Source organism: Periplaneta americana, chromosome 5, assembly GCF_040183065.1.
Source record: "Periplaneta americana isolate PAMFEO1 chromosome 5, P.americana_PAMFEO1_priV1, whole genome shotgun sequence".
NCBI lineage: Eukaryota > Metazoa > Arthropoda > Insecta > Blattodea > Blattidae > Periplaneta > Periplaneta americana.
The window spans coordinates 151,798-169,675 of record NC_091121.1 but is presented as its reverse complement, the minus strand read 5'-3'; the positions used below and the strand labels follow the sequence as shown (position 1 = coordinate 169,675).

Below are 17,878 nucleotides of genomic sequence, written 5' to 3'. Positions count from 1 at the left end.
TTCCAGTGCATCCTTCAGTATGCCAGTGACCCAACCAATTCCTTTTCCTCTTCCTGATCAGTTTCAGCATCATTCTTTCTTCACCCACTCTTTCCAACACAGCTTCATTTCTTATTCTGTCTGTCCACTGTCTTCTCCATATCCACATTTCAAATGCTTCTATTCACTTCTCTTCACTTAGTCGTAATATCCATGTTTCTGCCCCCATACAATGCCACACTCCATACAAAGCACTTCACTAATCTCTTCTTTAGTTCTTTTTCCAGAGGTCTGCAGAAGATGCTCCTTTCTTTATTAAAAGCTTCCTTGACCATTGCTATCCTCCTTTTGACTTCCTGGCAGCAGCTCATGTTACTGCTTATAGTACACCCCAAGTATTTGAAGATGTTCACTTGCTTTACTTCCTCATTTAGAATTCTCAATTTATCTTCTGTATTTCTTCCTGTGACCATGCTCTTCGTCTTATTTACATTTATCTTCATCTCATACTGCTCACAGCTGTCATTTAGCTCCAATAGCATATCCTTTACTATTTTTTTAGTAGGTTATTTTACGACGCTTTATCAACATCTCAAGTTATTTAGCGTCTGAATGAGATGGTGATAATGCCAGTGAAATGAGTCCGGGGTCCAGCACCGAAAGTTACCCAGCATTTGTTCACATTGGGTTGAGGGAAAACTCCGGAAAAACCCTCAACCAGGTAACTTGCCCCAACCAGGAATCGAACTCTTGGGCCACCTGGTTTCGCGGCCAGACACGCTAACCGTTACTCCACAGGTGTACACTCCTTTAGTATCATCTCATCTTCTGCTAACAACGTCATATCATCAGCAAATCTTATGCACTTTATTCTTCTTCCTTCTACTATCACTCCTCCCAAGTTCTGAAAACAGTTCTTTACTAAATCCTCCAATTAGATGTTGAACAGGGTAGGTGATAAAGGACATCTTTGACGTACTCCTCTCCCAATTTCACTTTCTTCTAACATTTCTTCTCCTATCCTGACTTTGACTCACTATTTCATATAAAGATTACTGAACAGTCTCCTCTCTTCAATCCACACCAATTTTCTTTAGAATGCCCATCAGTTTATTCCACTCCACTCTGCCAAAAACCTTTTCTAAGACTACAAATACTACATACACTTCTTTATTCTTCTCAAGGTAACTTTCGCCAATTGTTCATAGCAGTCCAATTGCATCTCTCGTACTTTCTCCTTTCCTGAAGCCAAACTGCTCTTCTTCCAACTGTTCTTCCAGTTTAATGATAATGATAATGATAATAATATCTGAAAGTAGAAGACACTGGTAATTCACTTTCAGCAATTAAAACGAATTAGAGGGAACGAAATCTGAAGGAAAAACAACTTGACAAAGTAAATGAACCAGATGAAGGATGTAGTTTGAAAGCAAAATTTTTAATTGAACAAATCCAGACTTTCGGGAAACAAAATTGTAAATGTTTTATTTTTTTTTTTTTTTTAATTTTTATTATTTAAACAAACTTCTCATAAAATAGGGGTTGCCCTGAAGGACAAAGTATACCAAATATACAAGTATTAGTAAATGCGTAAAATTTTCATGAGAATTATAATTATTGTTGTTGTGCTATTAATTTGCTTTATGTATGTGATTTCTCAGAAGATTGAATATTTTAGACCTGTCAAAGAAACAGTCTTGGGCAAAGAAGATTCAAGATTAAACTCTTTGCAGAAATGAATATATTTTTTTGTAATCGTGCCTCTAGCACCCACTAATAATCCAATAATTTCAATGGATTGTAACTTATGAATATTTAAATAATAAGGAACAGTAGGACCATAAATTTTATTCTTCTCATTGTTGACATCTCCGGTTGAGTTGTATTCAATATTCGAAGCAGATAGTAGGATCTATTATATAGCCTATTGTGTTGTTAAAAGCAAATATATAAACTCGCCGACAACTTCCTGTTTCTGACAGACCATGGATTTCTTCATAAGTGGTATATCCCTTGTTGCGAAGAGCTTGAGCAATTGCGGACCTGATTTCATGATGCCTCGCATTGTGTAATGTCTCACTATGCGGGCAAGAACCAAGAACGTGGGCAAGAGTTACTATCTCGTTGAAGCAGTGGCGACAATGGTTACTGTCCATGGAACTGCCCAGAATAGTGCATACAGCCGCAACATTACCGACCATTTTTATAGGAACTCTCCATTCACTGCAACTCAGTCCTTCATGATGAGTGATTCACCGGTTTGTGCAGTGGCGGCTCATGGCTGAAAATGAGAATGTGCTACAATATGGGAAATTTACTTTAATAAATGTTGTTAAAATTTTATTGATCTACTCACTAGTGGACCAGTATGAAGTTCATGCTGCAGAATCTGTCAATCAGTGTTCCCAACACATAAACTGTATCCCTGTCAGTCTAACACCTGGAAATCCGTCAGAATCCGTTAAAATTTAAAAAATAATAATAAGACCCACTTAATATATCTATATAAAAATGAAAGCAAATATTAACGCAACTTTCTTACCAATCTTAATTAAAATAATAATTCATCCACATCATATGCCTCTAGTTCTGCAGTTTATGTGCTGGGTTGGTCTACGTTCCCTCAAAAATTAAACAATTAAAAATGACAACAGTTAAAAAAGTCAAAAGACGATGTAAATCGTAATTTTCGCCAGAAAATTCGTCACCAGTCAAAGCCATTCTTTTCCCGTCTGCTACATTGAAATTCCGGCTGCAAAAGGGTATCTGTCGGATACAGGGGGGAGAGCCATTAATCCTTCCCATTGAAGGCTTTAAGGAACTAACCTGGACAAATACCCAATGTCCCATCCCTACCTTCCCGTGGTGCAGCTGTTAGTAAGCATAATTTTACAAGCTGAACTAAAGGGAGGGGCTACTCATCAATTAGCACTGGTCAGCTTGATGAGTTAATGACTGAATTTGGTATAATTTTCCTCTATCCAATACCTAATTCCCTCTTTACCCTTTCCTATCCAGTCCTCTGACTGAATTCTTACTTTCTTCGACCCCAACGGCATTAGAGCATTCGAGGCCTAGGGGTTCATTTCCCTTTCCTTCCTCCTCTTTCTACTTTTCTGTTCCTAGTGCTGACCTGCTATGGCACTAAAATCGTCCTTCAGTGGCTTAAGGAGGGAAAGCTGGTGATCAACAAGATCTCCCAGCTAGGTCCAATGGACCCGTCGACCAACAGCAGGTGTGATCCTCCAGACATTCTGGGGGTTGTGTGTGAATGAAGTAGCCACCGAAACGTTAAAATATGGTGTTCACTTAAATCGCCATTTCCTCTGTGCTTCAGTGGCTGGCCATGACAATATCTCTGAAAAGTATTGGAGAGCAAGACTTCATTGTCAAACGCCTGGCATTAGAAAACAACAACAACAACATTGAAATTCCGTCAATTTTGACGGAACTGATGGAATTTCCGTACAGTTGAAAACACTGCTGCCAGTTACTTTGGAGTTCAACCCCTCCATGTCAGCAACCAGCAATCAAAATTTTAAATTCGAATAGCTTTCCAGTGCATTCAAGCCGTCGGAAGGTTGAAGAAGCAGAATAGGAGTACAGCATCTTTTAATTAAATTGTATTAAATATAGTACATATAAATAAGCTAATAATAAATGTTATAAACAATACATTTTAGTTTTACAGGAAAGTTTAATAATTAGCATAAGAATAAAATAGTCGTCCCTACTTGTAAATTAGACATAAACTCACAAATAGTACACGACTGCTTCTAAGAGATGTCGTCATGTCCGAGTTGTTTGTAGATTGCAACCCATCTATACAAACAGTCACTTACTCCTGATTGGTTGTAGATTTTATAAAACGCCAATGAGAACGAGTCATTTCAATTCCCTGCTTTGCCTTGTAGTTCACACTGTTTATAATGGGAAACCATAGATTACGTCACACAACAAGCGAATGTAAGCTCTCTGCGCATGTGCAAGGTTCGCTGCATTTCACTGCAGTTCACTGTGATAAGGAAGTCAGCACACATTACCGACTGGGACTTGCAGATGACGCACAAGCTATAGACAATAGCAGTTCCCGATTCTGCGTGCATTGGAATGCGTAACACGAATGAAAGAAAATATTGTGACGCCCACGTGAGATTCGATCTCATGACCGACGGAGGAGATGCTAAGTCAGCCTTGTTTTGGGCGGCTTGCGCGCGCATCTGCCTCCTGGGGCATGGCTACGCGCGGTGAAGGAGGGGAGCAGCAGCGTGCGAGATGATTTGAGAATGGACACACGCGTCGAAATATCGCGAACTATCCAGAACTCGTACTTTTTCGCAACGATAGTTTAGCTATAAAAGAAGAAACGCGAGCGAACTCGAGCAGTTCCAGTTTATTCAGCCATTCAGTGAGTAAGCCAGTGAACAGAGCAAGCAAGCCAGTCTTGTGTACCGGAGTTCGACTCGAGTGTGCGTCCGCAACTGTGTCAGCATCCGAAGGCCTGAGTTCGAGTGCAGTGGACCGCAGTTGGAGGGACCTGAGTTCGAGTACAGTGGACTGTCTCTGAAGGTCTGTGGTTCGAGATACTGTGAACTCGAGTGACTGAGCTAGAAGAACTGTGAACTGAGAACTAACAGTTCTGATTTGTAAATAGTGCTTTGTAAATATTAGTTAAGATTAACAGTTCATTGTTGTTCGTAATAGTCCAAGTAAATTGTCATTGTCGTTGTGGAGTGCAATAACGAATGCTGTGTTGCTGTGCGGAGAGCAAATCCCATTGTTGACTGGAGTGAAGTTAAATTGTAGAGAGTGAATAGTTATTGTTGTGACAATAAATTACATTGTTGTTTAGTTTAAAAACGTTACAATATAAATAAGATTATGCTAGGGACAAAAAATTAACTGTGTGCTGCAGCACGCAGCACATAAAGAGCAGCCGCCACTGGGTTTGTGGCAGGATGTTCCTTGAAAAGAGAAACTCCTTTCCCTTTTTGAGAAAGCATGCTCCATTTCTGAAATTGTAGCTCTCTTAGCGTAGCCCTCACTTTCCTTGAATCAAGAAATCCGTCTCGGGAGTTAGTGAGACTGTCATCATATGTTAAATTTAGTTTGGTTAAGCAGTGTTTGCTTTCATCTATTGGGCTTCTGGTATTTAGAATATAGGGATTATTTGATTTGTATAATGTTTTCAAAGCAATTAATTTGCTGGAGAACTGCTTCCCAAGCATTTAAACTTTTTAGGGCTGTAAACCATGTTGTCAGGAAGATCAACAGGGAGTTGTAAAATAACAAGTCATCAATAAATCTCAAATAAGACTAATATGCTTGGCATGTTTATAATCTTCGTACTCGATCAGTAATGCAAAATTTCACGGTACACAATGCTTAGTAATGGTACTCTTCATCATTTAATAGAACTGCGAGGCGAACCTAGTGGCAGAAATTGTAATGACGCTCCGAGTCCCACTCTTGATCATGCTCGTACAATCTCATAAGCAAAGGTATAGCCTTTGTCCAGCAATTATTTCCCTCAAATACCAGGTAAGTGCCACCTTCAAGCTTTTCACATGGGTATATGGATCCAGAACAACAAAGGAAGAGGAGAAAATGGAAAGGCGCAGAAGAAGAGAAGAAACAGTAGATTAGGTTACAAAACATGCTCAATCATAACAAAGCCTGTAAAAAAGAAATCACCAACTAAGGTTAGCTGTAGGCCTATATTTGTTATTTATGTTCGAGGTTAATAATCTTGTGAACTGGGTTAACTTATACATGTACTACTTGCCTGTGCATACTGGTCTTCCAATTCAGTCTTCTCTTGCAGCAAACTTTTAATAATTTTTAGAGATATTTCTTCCAGACTCTCGTCAAGAGCACCTGCAATGCAAGGTTCAGCCTGTAGTAAGGTATAAGGGTGAACAAATGCAATGGTCATAATCACAGATTATATATACACAATGACTGCATTCTCTATGTTTTGTTTAGCAACTCTGCTAATTAAATATTTTATATTTCTTTGCTTCATCAATGTACATGTAGTCTTAATGTATGTAATACTGTCCCTTCAATTTCTTTGTGTTGCTGGTGAGAATGATTTTAGCAGTTGAAAGTTTTATTTTCAGCTGGTAAAAAATCGAAAAGGAAATGTAACATCTCAAGTGAGTTATAAACTGAATATCCATTTCTGACATGCAATTTCTATGAAGACATGTGAATTATTTACAATGCAAAATTTTAAATCGCATTTGATGGCCGTAGATACATAAATAAGGATGAGGGAATCAGAAACATTGCAAAAAGCGCTCCTAATCTTCTAGTGTGAGAAAAACAATGAATTATGTTCTTTCAGGAAAAGTCTCCAAAATCTAATCATTTAAAATGTCCTGCTACAAAGACAATTTTGGTTTACCATTCTGTGCAGCATTGATTTAACTTCGAATCTGCTGATTGTTAGTCGAAACTAAAAATAAATAAAGTGTATGATCGAAAACTTAGTTGTGCAAAAAATATAATAATAACAGTTAATGTTATAGTCCCATTTGTAAGCCAGAATATCCAAACTGAACTTGAAGATACACTTTGTTACTCTAAACAGAGGTGACGCAAGAAAAGGCTGCAAATTATCGAAAAAGGACTTATTCAAGAAGAAAATGCTGTTTCCAGTGGACATCGATAAAAGACAATTTTCACTCATCCACTATTTCAGGATTTTACGCAATAAAGAAAAACAGGACAGCTGTTGACTAGTATATTCTAAAAATCGAGATATTGTTTTGCTGATCGACTTTTTTCGACCTCAATGACAGCATTATCTTCTCAGGAGGGTAATGACTGGAAAACCTTAGTAGTCGTCTAAAATCCCATAAAAATAGTCCACACTATTCAGATGTAATTCAAGATTTCAGTTCAGTGAAAAGTAGAAAAAAAATAAATGAATTTTGATTTCGTGTGCAAATATTTTAGTTCATTTCAAAAACATTAACCTAATATATTTATTTATTCATTCATTCATTCATAGTGTTCTGCCCAAGGGCAGGTCTTTCACTGCAAACCCAGCTTTCTCCAGTCTTTCCTATTTTCTGCCTTCTTCTTAGTGTAATAAATTACTGCGATTAATTGTCAGTGTATAAGAAGATTTTAACGCGAAACCAGGTGGCACGGGTTCGAATCCCGGTCGGGGCAAGTTACCCGGTTGAGGTTTTTTCCAGGGTTTTCCCTCAACCCAATACGAGCAAATGGTGGGTAACTTTCGGTGCTGGACCCTGGACTCATTTCACCGGCATTGTCACCTTCATTTCATTCAGACGCTAAATAACCTAGATGTTGATACAGTGTCGTAAAATAACCCAATAAAATAAAAATAAAAGAAGATTTTTTTGTAAGACTAAAAATGAAGACATGGTCAGAATTCAGCTTCATAATAAGTGATTAGTTTAATATACTACTACTTCTGTTGTTATTATTAATTGCTGCTGTAATTATACTGATATAGAGCCTTGAATACAGGTTTGCCTAGGGCTCCGCAAATCCTAGTGCCACCACTGTCTCTAACAACTGATACTTCTAACAGGTTAATTTAAAGATACTCCTTGTACTTGACAATTAGAGTTAAGATCAGTTGTTAGGATTTATAATGTTAGTGAAGAAACTGTAGAATAATAATGATAGAAAAAAAGTGTTTTATGCTGTGAAGAAACTAGAAACACATATTTCGGAAGCATGAAAAGACAAGTCAAAAAAGTGCTAGGGCTAGGCTGTAGTCAGGCCTGTGTTTAAGCATGGGCCACATGGTCTGGCCAAGGGTGGAAAATTCGTAGGAGCATCAACATTTTGAGATAAGACAAAATCTAGCTAGATTTCTTTGCTGACGATGTAGCCCTAGCTGCGTGCAATGAAGATGAGCTTCAATATTCAGTGCATAATCTAAATATGATTAATGCAAAATACGGCATGAAAATCAATTTTGAAAAAACAAGTCGTGACATTTCATGGGAAATACTTGGTAGCATGCAAAATTTGCTTAAACAACAAATTAATAGAAAGAGTGAATGAGTAATATCTTAACTATAATTGAACATTTTTTGGTGAAACAGATATAACTTCTAAAATTTTCAAGTAATTACAGGCCCACAATAAAACAATTGAAACAATCATCAAAATATAAAGCCTTCACTAGTACAGCAACATGCAAGAATACATTTGTATAAAACCTTAGTTAGACCTGTACCGTGTTACGAAAGTGAAGCATGGACAATGAGAAATACTGATATCAGCAGAATAACATCCTTTGAAATGAAATTTACGAGAGCAACACAAGGATATGATATGATATGATATATATTTCTCAAAATCTTCGGTCCTGCTGGCCCTTCACATTTCTGTATTTGGGCCAGCATTCCCTTACTTGCATTATTTACAACTTTAAACAAGACGTATTTTGACACTTGAAGCCTGTTCTTGCTATGTCTTTCATGTTCCTTCACTTCCACTTGACCATCCGTTTACTTTATCCACTACTATTCTACTCCCCTTCTCTTATTCTCAGTTCCCTTAAAAATCATTCCTACCTTCATAACTAACTAAATACTTTAAATAACAATACATATAACTTATTTAATATATAAGACCTAACCCTTGTTGACTATTTATTATATTCACTGTCTAAACTCTTCTCACACAACACATTAGCGCTCGTATCCTAGCAACATTGCTTTCACTTTATTTGTAACACTATTTAACACTGAAAAACGTACAACAGTTCACTTCTATTTATCCACTACCTAGCTGAATCTACTATTATTTCAACCCACTGATGCACCATTTCCTCAGATTATAGACAGGTTTTTCTCCACTATTGCACCCTCTTTTCTCACTCCTGGCACACTTTACACACTCAATACTTCCCCTTCTATTCCCTGCACTTATTTCGCTTCCTTGTTCACCAGTCTCTTTTTTCGTCGGTTCAGCATTCCTCTCTCTCCCCTTCTGCCTTTCTCCAACTCTGTTGCCATCTGATACTATGCTTGTTCCGCTGACTTGGCCTTGGGGTGACGTCATTACTGGTCGTCTACTAGATGGTGCAGCTGTTGCCTTAGGGTTCACCGCCTGAGTGGAATTTGCTGACGATGGATTCTTTCGACATTCTTCCCTCGCAATCACCTGAGTCACTGCCCTCATGTCTTCCGCAACTTTACCTTTTCTATTTCTTCCACTATTATTAACTATCTTTCTAACTCTCTCCTTTATCTCTAATCTTTTACTTTCGTAAATATTCTCTCCATTTTCCGACACATTCAAGTTTTCCAAACAAAATTCAACATCAAATAACTCCCCGTTAATTTTCAATTTGTCCTTAATTAATTTTGCATAATGTCCATTATTCCTAGCTGCTTTCATAAACGGCACTAACACCTTCCTTCTACACCTCACCTCGTATTCAAAATCTTCATCTATACTAATGCTCGAGTCTTTCAATGCTTTCTTACAATCCATGATTTTCTCTTTAATCATCCAGTTTGCTAGTCGGACCAATATGGGCCTATTTTCCCCATGCCCCATTCTATACACCTCTTTCACTTGACCATTCCCAATGTCAATGCCTAACCATTCCCAGCACACATTTACTATCACTTCATACGTGTCCATAGACTGTTCTTTCACCTGTTCTTCAATACAAAAGAAAATTAAGTTGTTCCTCCTTTTCTCTTCTTCTAAGTATTTCACCTTCTTTTTTAATATATTGTTTTCTTTTGTAGATCTTCCAATTTTTTGTTAATACTATCGATGATCGCCTTTAGACTCGTGGTATCCATTCTCCACAGATCTTTCACCTCGCTTATTAATCACTATGAAACGGCTTCCGTATACTACTGCACTTTGCTAAGCTAGCAGGCTCGCGGTCAATCACGTCTTACTTGGTTGCTGGCTCATTGAGAACTGACACCAGGATATAGTCGCTTGGATCACAAAAGAAATGAGGATATCATGCATGAACTCCAATTACAACCAGTCTCAATTTATAAGCACGTAGGCCTACCAGCTGTAGTGGAAAACCTATGTTCAATGGAATGAATAATAAGACTTCCAATTGCATGCTTCAATATCATCCCCAAAGCCACCGGCATGTCTCAGTCGGTTAAGGCGCTTGCCTGCCGATCTGAAGTTGCGCTCGGGCGCGAGTTCGATCCCCGCTTGGGCTGATTACCTGGTTGGGTTTTTTCCGAGGTTTTCCCCAACCGTAAGGTGAATGCCAGGTAATCTATGGCGAATCCTAAGCCTCATCTCGCCAAATATCATCTAGCTATCACCAATCTCATCGACGCTAAATAACCTCGTAGTTGATACAGCGTCGTTAAATAACTAATTTTAAAAAAAACATCCCCAAGGGAAGATATCTTTGGGCTATTCAAAAAAAAAAAAAAGTGGACTGAGAATGATTGAGACCGTAACAGGCCATGGGCCAGTTGTTTGGAGAATGATGATTCATTGCAATAGGTCTATATGAATGCGATTTTTTAAATATAACTGTTTCTTAACCAAGAGGGCCTCTGATGTTGACGCTCAAACAGAAGAAATTTGAAAATATTCATAAAAGAACAGGCTTTTATATATTTAACAGTTGCAGAGAAATACATGTCAGAAGATTGTCACAGCCATAATAAAATTGGTTTAACATAACTCCTACTCCTAACAAATCAGTAAATTATATAAGTTCATCACTTATGTCACAGTTAAACAGAGGTTAGAAGATTTGAATGAAACAGTTTTGCTTTAACTTTCAAATTTTAAAGGTTATTCGAGTCAGATAGCCTAAATGAAGCTATTCTGTAAAACTGTCCCACCCGTAATTATGAAATTGTTGTACCGGTAGTGTAATTGGCAGTAATGGAACAACTAGATAATATGCACGGTACACCAACGACATTGCTCGCTGGCCACTTATCACAGGGCCATACCAAGCCGTGTCAAACAAAAGACAATCGAAAATTCGCGACTATATTCTTAAATAAATTCACTCCATTAGTCAAGTGCAAGGTTTATGCAGTACAACAGCGATGTTTTGAATGCACAAAAAGAAAATGCATATCGTTGGTGTTCATGCGAAACATCATATGTCAAAAAATTGAAATTTTTTTTTCTCCTCTAGACATGCATTATTTTGGTGCTCGCATGTAATTGCAAAACATCACAAATTTCTGATATATAGGAGCCGAGTAATTCAGAATTTACAAAACGTCGTATGTTCTTCATCTGTTCAGTAGTTCCTGCAAATTGTCTCATGTTAAACTCATCATCTCATCATGTGCTAGCAACGATTTCTGATATTTTGACAAGTAAAATATATTTTCTTTAATTACAACTGACTGGTAATAAATGGTTATGTGTTAATTATTATTTTATAGTAGGTTGGGTTCATATGTATAACTTAGTGTATTCTTTAACTGTGAATGAATTTCTTCATTAAGTTATGTGCATCTTGCCATTATTTCGTTTCCTATTGCAACCATACGTTAATAAATTGATAATGATAGAGACGAGCTCTTGTTGGAGGCTGAGGTATTGAGGACGTTAAAAAATCTGGTATAGAAGAAACCCAGCTACAAACAATATCAGGAAGAAATAATCTAAGGACTCAGTCCCAATATATTTTAAGTGATGAAGAGAGGCCAACAATCCAAGATTTAAATTCAGTTAATTATGAAACAGAAAACTAACCACAAAGAATAAAAAATAGAACTGACAAAAAATATCAATATCATGAATGCCTAAGTGATGAGGAGAAAAGTACAGTATTCCAACACTTACTAGAATCTTCAGATGATTATGAGCTGCAAAATGCTCAAGGTGATTCTTCAAGTGATGAATCAATGAATAAAAAATATAGAAAAAAAGAAACAAGAAGAAAAGGAAACCTAACCGAAGAGAGAAACTACAAACAGAAGTGCAGGCATCTGAAGTAAAAGGAACCATTGGAGCTGATTGAGAAGAGAACCAACCTGAAGGGAGAGGAGCAGGAAAGAGTTGTCAAATCCAGAGAGTCGAGAAATAAATGTAAACAAAATGAAAAGCGTGAGAGGGGGGAAAATACAAAGGTTTAAAGATAGTAGATGGCAAATATATTTCGGAATATGTATGGTAAAACCAGAAACTAAACACACTAGAACAATATGAAATATATAGACACACAAAAACACACCCCAACGAAATTCTCAACACACAACTCAACTTCAAAACAAACACACTCTTTGACTCTACACTATACCACAGGAACACACCCTCACAGGAAACAGAACAAGTGGCGCAAGCCCAACAACGACCAGTTCTGAAGATGACCCATAAATAGGTCGAAACATGTAAACGAGGTAAGTTGAAATTTAACACAGGAAAGTCTTTCCATACATATTCCGAGGTGATACAGTGTTAAAAGTTGCGTAATCAAATCAAATATATTGTAGATTAGTTGAAGAAATCTGCTACAGCCAAATTTTTCTTGTAAATGGACTGCAGTGCGAACTAATTCATTAGCATAACAGACTGAACAGCAGCATTTCAACATTTTTGGATGACTGATGTGCAAGAAAAGCTTATGTCACTACTCTTGTAGACATTAAAGAGGTTAGTCAGGGAAGAAAAGCATCACTGGCTGTATGATCTACAAAAAAGAGGGAGAACATACTTGTACTAAAACACATTCCGGTCCTTAACACTTTGAGGCTGGGAGAATGAAGTGTTAGATCATGGATGGACAACATGTTAACAGCTTCTAGACTGCTTTCTGGTCCAGATCAACAAACTGATGAGGCTGATGACACCATGAATGATTCGACAGCATGCTTCACTAGAAAGAGTAGAAAAATGAAAACTCCAGTCGATCCAAAATAAATGTCTGTGGAGGAATTTTTTCAGTGTTTGCCTAAGACGAAATTACATTATTTTATATCGATATTTTCTAAGCTTCATCTTGAACCTACGTGGGAAAAATAAGGCAAAACTTTTCATTGAATTTCAAAATTTCTTCTCTAAGAACAATAAATAAAAAGCAAGTTGGTCAATGTTTTGTAGATTGATGTACAAGTTGAACACTGGTATTTGTCAACCTGAAAAGATCAGTGTCGATTAGGCCTATGCATAAAACACAATCTATGTACCAGGCTCACCAGAAGGAGAAGGAATCTTCATGGCTTCAGAAACATGTGGAAAAAGAAAAACTTGTGAATAATGACTCAGTCTTCCACTCCTTTTAATCACATTTACCCAATAATTTCATTTTATCATTGATAATAGTTATTATTTAATTTTAGAGATAGGCCTAGGTAGAAAGTTCGATAAAGTAATTTATTACTAATTATTTCGTTTGCAAAATGTCATAGGTGAAAATCAGTGCGTAAATGAAATGCAAATTGTCATAAGTTCACAAAAATAGAAATATGAGACAGTTACCAGTTACAAAATGATAACACCTTTTAAAAGATGTGTTTTTATGATAATATTTTAAGTTTCAAAGTAATTGATCTAAAACCAACAAAAGTATTCAGTTTTTTTCCCTTTCCTGAAAAGTTGGTACGGTAATTCTGACATAAGACATTTTGCACGAACACCAACGATATGTAGTAAGATCTTAAAGTAGGTTATCAGTGTTATCACAATGAAATAAAGGGGAGAAAAGGTGTGTTTCAGGGAATATTATTCAAATGAAGAAAAGTAAATTTCCAGATAATGTTCACCAAAGTGTTAAGTACGTAATTATGATTGCGTTGCCGTTTTATTTTTGGTCTAGAGAAAATATCTCGTCTTTACGAGGAAAACTTTATGCTTTCATGATATTATTTTTAACAATATTACGAAACAGAAACTATTGTAAGGGCCATGACCGACAGGATCATCTTGGCTGTCTGCACATGCACGGACTTGGTTAATAAAAACCTAACCTAACCAAACCTAAACTCGTAACTTACATATGCAAGATGTGTAACTGGAGCAAGAAGGGATCTATTTGATTTGATTTGGAATGTACATACGAATATAAATTCAAGTAAGTATTAAAAAATTTTACATAGGCCTACAAAGACAATGTAATTATTACAGTATTACAACACACATTGAAAATCATGTTTAAACCATACATGTTTCAGAATGTGTGGTCCTATCTTCAGTGACCATCTGTAAGGAGAATAATCTCTTAATATAATGTTACTCAAAAATTACAATGTTGAAATTGAAGTTTAATAATGTGTTTAAAATTGAAAACGGCCAAAGTGCAGAATGAATACTTACGACTAATCAGCTGGTGTTCGCTGAGATGCGATCCCAGTATGGGTAAGTGACTGAATGTGGTGTGTGTTATGACTGTGCTGGTCAAATCGAAAAGAAATACACAAACCAATCAGAATGTTATTGTCAATTGAAGCTTTATCAATTAAATTATTTTTATTTGTAATTTTGTCTTTATAAATCTCTATGGATTCTAGAATGTTTAAAGTTTGACCTTTACTTTGTACACGCAGGATAGTTATATCTGATTCTATGTTCGTAAAGAAATGTTGATTGCTATAGATCTGTTCATTGAATGCTGATTGAAGTCTATTACTGTGTGAAATTTGTCTATGTTCTTTATATTTTGTAACAAATGTTCTGCCAGTTTGACCTATATATATGGTTTCGCAATCAGGAACTTGACATTTTAATTTATAAACGCCAGAAGTAATGAATTTATTAAAGTTCTGGTCCAAAATACTATATACTCTTTTTTGCAATGTATTATCTGTTCTGTACGCAATATTATATTTATATTTCTTAAACATATTTGTAATTATATAAGAGAAGCTTTTGCAATAAGTGAATGTAAAAATATTTTTGCTTTCTTTTGTTTGAGAGAGTGTGCTAGATAGTTGATAGCTGTCCCAACCAGGGTTTAATAATCGGCCTCCTAATCAATTCTAAATGAATATTTATATTTAATTCAATTTTTGCTTTAATAGAAACCCTAGTTAGGTAGGCTATCATAGAGAAATTTATTGGAAATGCAAAAAACGATTTAGGCTACAAGACAAATTACATTTTATAAAGAATACAAGTGATGATTAATTATTATTGTCTTTAATGAACTTCTTTTGTTTTGTACGTTTTATTAAATTATCTATTGTTGTTTACTCGTATCCATTTTCGGAAGCAATTGTGTAAATAATTCCTAATTCATTATTGTAGTTCTGTTTTTTCATGGGAATCTTTACAAGTCTATTTACTAGGCTATTAAGGCCAGCTATTTTATGTTGAAATGGGTGATTAGAATGTTAAGGAATTAAATGTGTTGTGTTGGTTTTCTAAAAATTTTGAAATTAAAAAGATTTATTAAATGTTTCCACTGTGATGTCTATGAAATTTAATTTGTTATCATTTTCATCTTCTTTCGTGAAAGAGATTTTGGACTTGATATTGTTGATATTCTTTAAAAGATTATCTGAAGTAGTATCATGGTATATGATCAAAGTGTCATCTACATATCTTATCCATTTACTGATATGATGTTTGTTTTGTTCAACAAAAAATATTTTCTAAGTTGTTTAGGAAAATATGTCGTGATGCCCGAAAGTGTACAGGGATATTCGTGTACATAATAGTTACGTCGAAAGACGCCCTTTTACTTTTATCATCTAAATCTGTATTATTTAAAGAATCTATTAATTGATGCTTGTTGATTTTATTATATGCCTTCTTATACTTGAATTTAGTTTTGAAATATTTTTGTAGAAATTTTGTAACATTATACGTAGTTGCATTCTTGAAGTTAATTATGGGACATATAGGGATATCCTTTTTTATGAATTTTGGGTAAGGCTCTCATCTTTGGTGGTTCAGAGTTCATTTGGATTAAGGATCTTTTTTCTTTTTCTGTGAGAACAAATTCAACATTTTTCAAGGTAGCCTATCCTTTAAATTTCTATGATATTGAATGGTCGGATCTTTTTTCAAAATTGTTACTTGCAATAAAATTTTCTATTTTTTTCATTGTATGAAGATTGCTCCATAATGACAGTAGCATTACCCTTGTCTGCTTTTGTAATAACTAAATTGTTCTCTTGAATTTTCTTTTTCAAATTACTGATGGTTTTGCCTTCGTGCTTATTGCTTAAAGTACTCGTCACATTCTTTTTATTTTGAACTTATCTATGTGTTTAGCTATTTCATGCCTGATAATGTTTTTATGTGGGTTATTAATATTACTGAATGCTAATTCAGTATCGATGATAGATAGTTGAACAACTTTGTTTTTATCAGTAGCATTCAAATTGTACTTATGCCCGTTCTGTAACATTTTTGTTTCATTAATCCTAATTTGATATTAGCTAGAATTAAGTTACTATTCATGTCTACTAAACCTGCGTCCTATTCTCAATATTTTCTAGACCCTAATTTTCAATTAATACACACACACCTAAACTAGGCTCTAACCTTAGAGAAAATGCCACAGCCCCTGTACGGAAGCGCGCCCAAAGATAGTATTGTCATGTTATAGGCTACTGTATATTAGTCTAGGTAGGTTAAGTTAACTTACCAGTACCATTAGATTTGGAAAACGGGCTGGCCACTTCCTTATCCTTTTCACAGCCCAGTCTTCCTTCGGAATCTTTCCGTGTCGGATCACTTCCCTTTTTCGAAACCTGATTCGAGTCACCTTCTCCGGTCAAGCTGCTAGTACATGTCTGAAGCTTTGGTAACGTGATGCTGCCAGAAGAATTATGTCGACTAAGAGTGCTAGATATTTTTGACAAATGACTGCCAAGATTATGATTTGCCTGAGTAAGAAGTGACAGTCTATTCCACAGTTGTCTGTTTTCAGTTGCAACCATGAAAAGGTGATGTGTGAGTTGGGATTTCTGGCGAGTCAACTGTGCTACTTTTTCTTCCAGGTTATCAATCTCACTTTTCAAATTTTCTTCACCAGTAACTGCAGAAGTTGAGTCTGATCTTCGTTTCCTGTTTTCAATACGTAAACAAAGATTTTCTTCTTCAACTGTTCCCAATCGTTGTTGCAAATTCTGACATCGTTCCTTCATGGTCTGAAGTGCAACTTGAAGAGCAAAATGTGAACCACCTGCTTCTTCTAAACTTCTTGGTCTATTGCTGGACTGATCCGAATCATTGGACTTCTTTCCAAGACTCATACTTCTTTACTGTATTTTACCTTTGTCTCTCTTTTTTTTTTTTTTTTTTTGCTCGTGTATAAACTTCTCCGGAAAAATTAACTAAGCCTACATTACAAAAAAATAGCACGTAATTGCCATTTCCGTAACTCTTTCTTTCATACGATTTCACAACAATCACAACTGTTTATAATACTCCATAATAATATTTATGAATCAATACAGGTAGATTTCTCACGCACAGATATTTGCATTATACTGTCAAACATACGATTAAAAATTACTTTCTTATCTTTCCTACTCCATTACTGCATGGTGTGTGATTACCAGTGTAGCCAACACATATCCTCGTCAGTCTAATATCTGAAAATCCGTAAGAATCCGTCACAATTAAAAAAATAATAATAACAAGACCTTCTAATATCTATATACAAATAAAAAGCACATTTTAACATAACTTACTTACCAATTTTGATTAAAATAATAATTCGTCAACCTCTGACTTGATTACGAGGGTATCTGAAACAGGTGATTCCGCAAAGAGTTTGTAATATATAACTAGAGACACCAACGGCGCTAGTTTCGCGTACAAAATTGAACCGCTGTTCGGCCGCCATTAAAGGGAGTTGATACTTCGCCTGGAGTGAGAGCAGTTCATGCTGATTGAGGAGTACCAATAAATATAAGTACACTTGAAGGGAAATAATAAGAAAATGGTGAAATACTGCGCCGCAAATAATTGTTCGAACATAGCTACT

At 35.9% G+C, this 17,878-nt stretch overlaps 1 protein-coding gene across 2 annotated transcripts in view; it reads right to left on the bottom strand.

The window, feature by feature from the left end:
- The window catches only part of spn-F (Protein spindle-F), a 28,826-nt gene extending 11,365 nt beyond the window's left edge, over positions 1-17,461 (bottom strand). The window contains exons 1-2 of one of the 2 annotated variants that reach the window (XM_069825224.1): positions 16,538-17,461; positions 5,765-5,856 (exon numbers count right to left, since the gene is read on the bottom strand). In XM_069825224.1, the coding sequence (XP_069681325.1) occupies positions 5,765-5,856; positions 16,538-17,141 (696 nt within the window). In that variant the 5' untranslated portion in view covers positions 17,142-17,461. Of the gene's footprint in view, positions 1-5,764; positions 5,857-16,531 lie in introns of both variants that reach the window. The other variant, XM_069825223.1, reaches the window with a different exon arrangement.
- Positions 17,462-17,878: the final 417 nt, after the last annotated feature.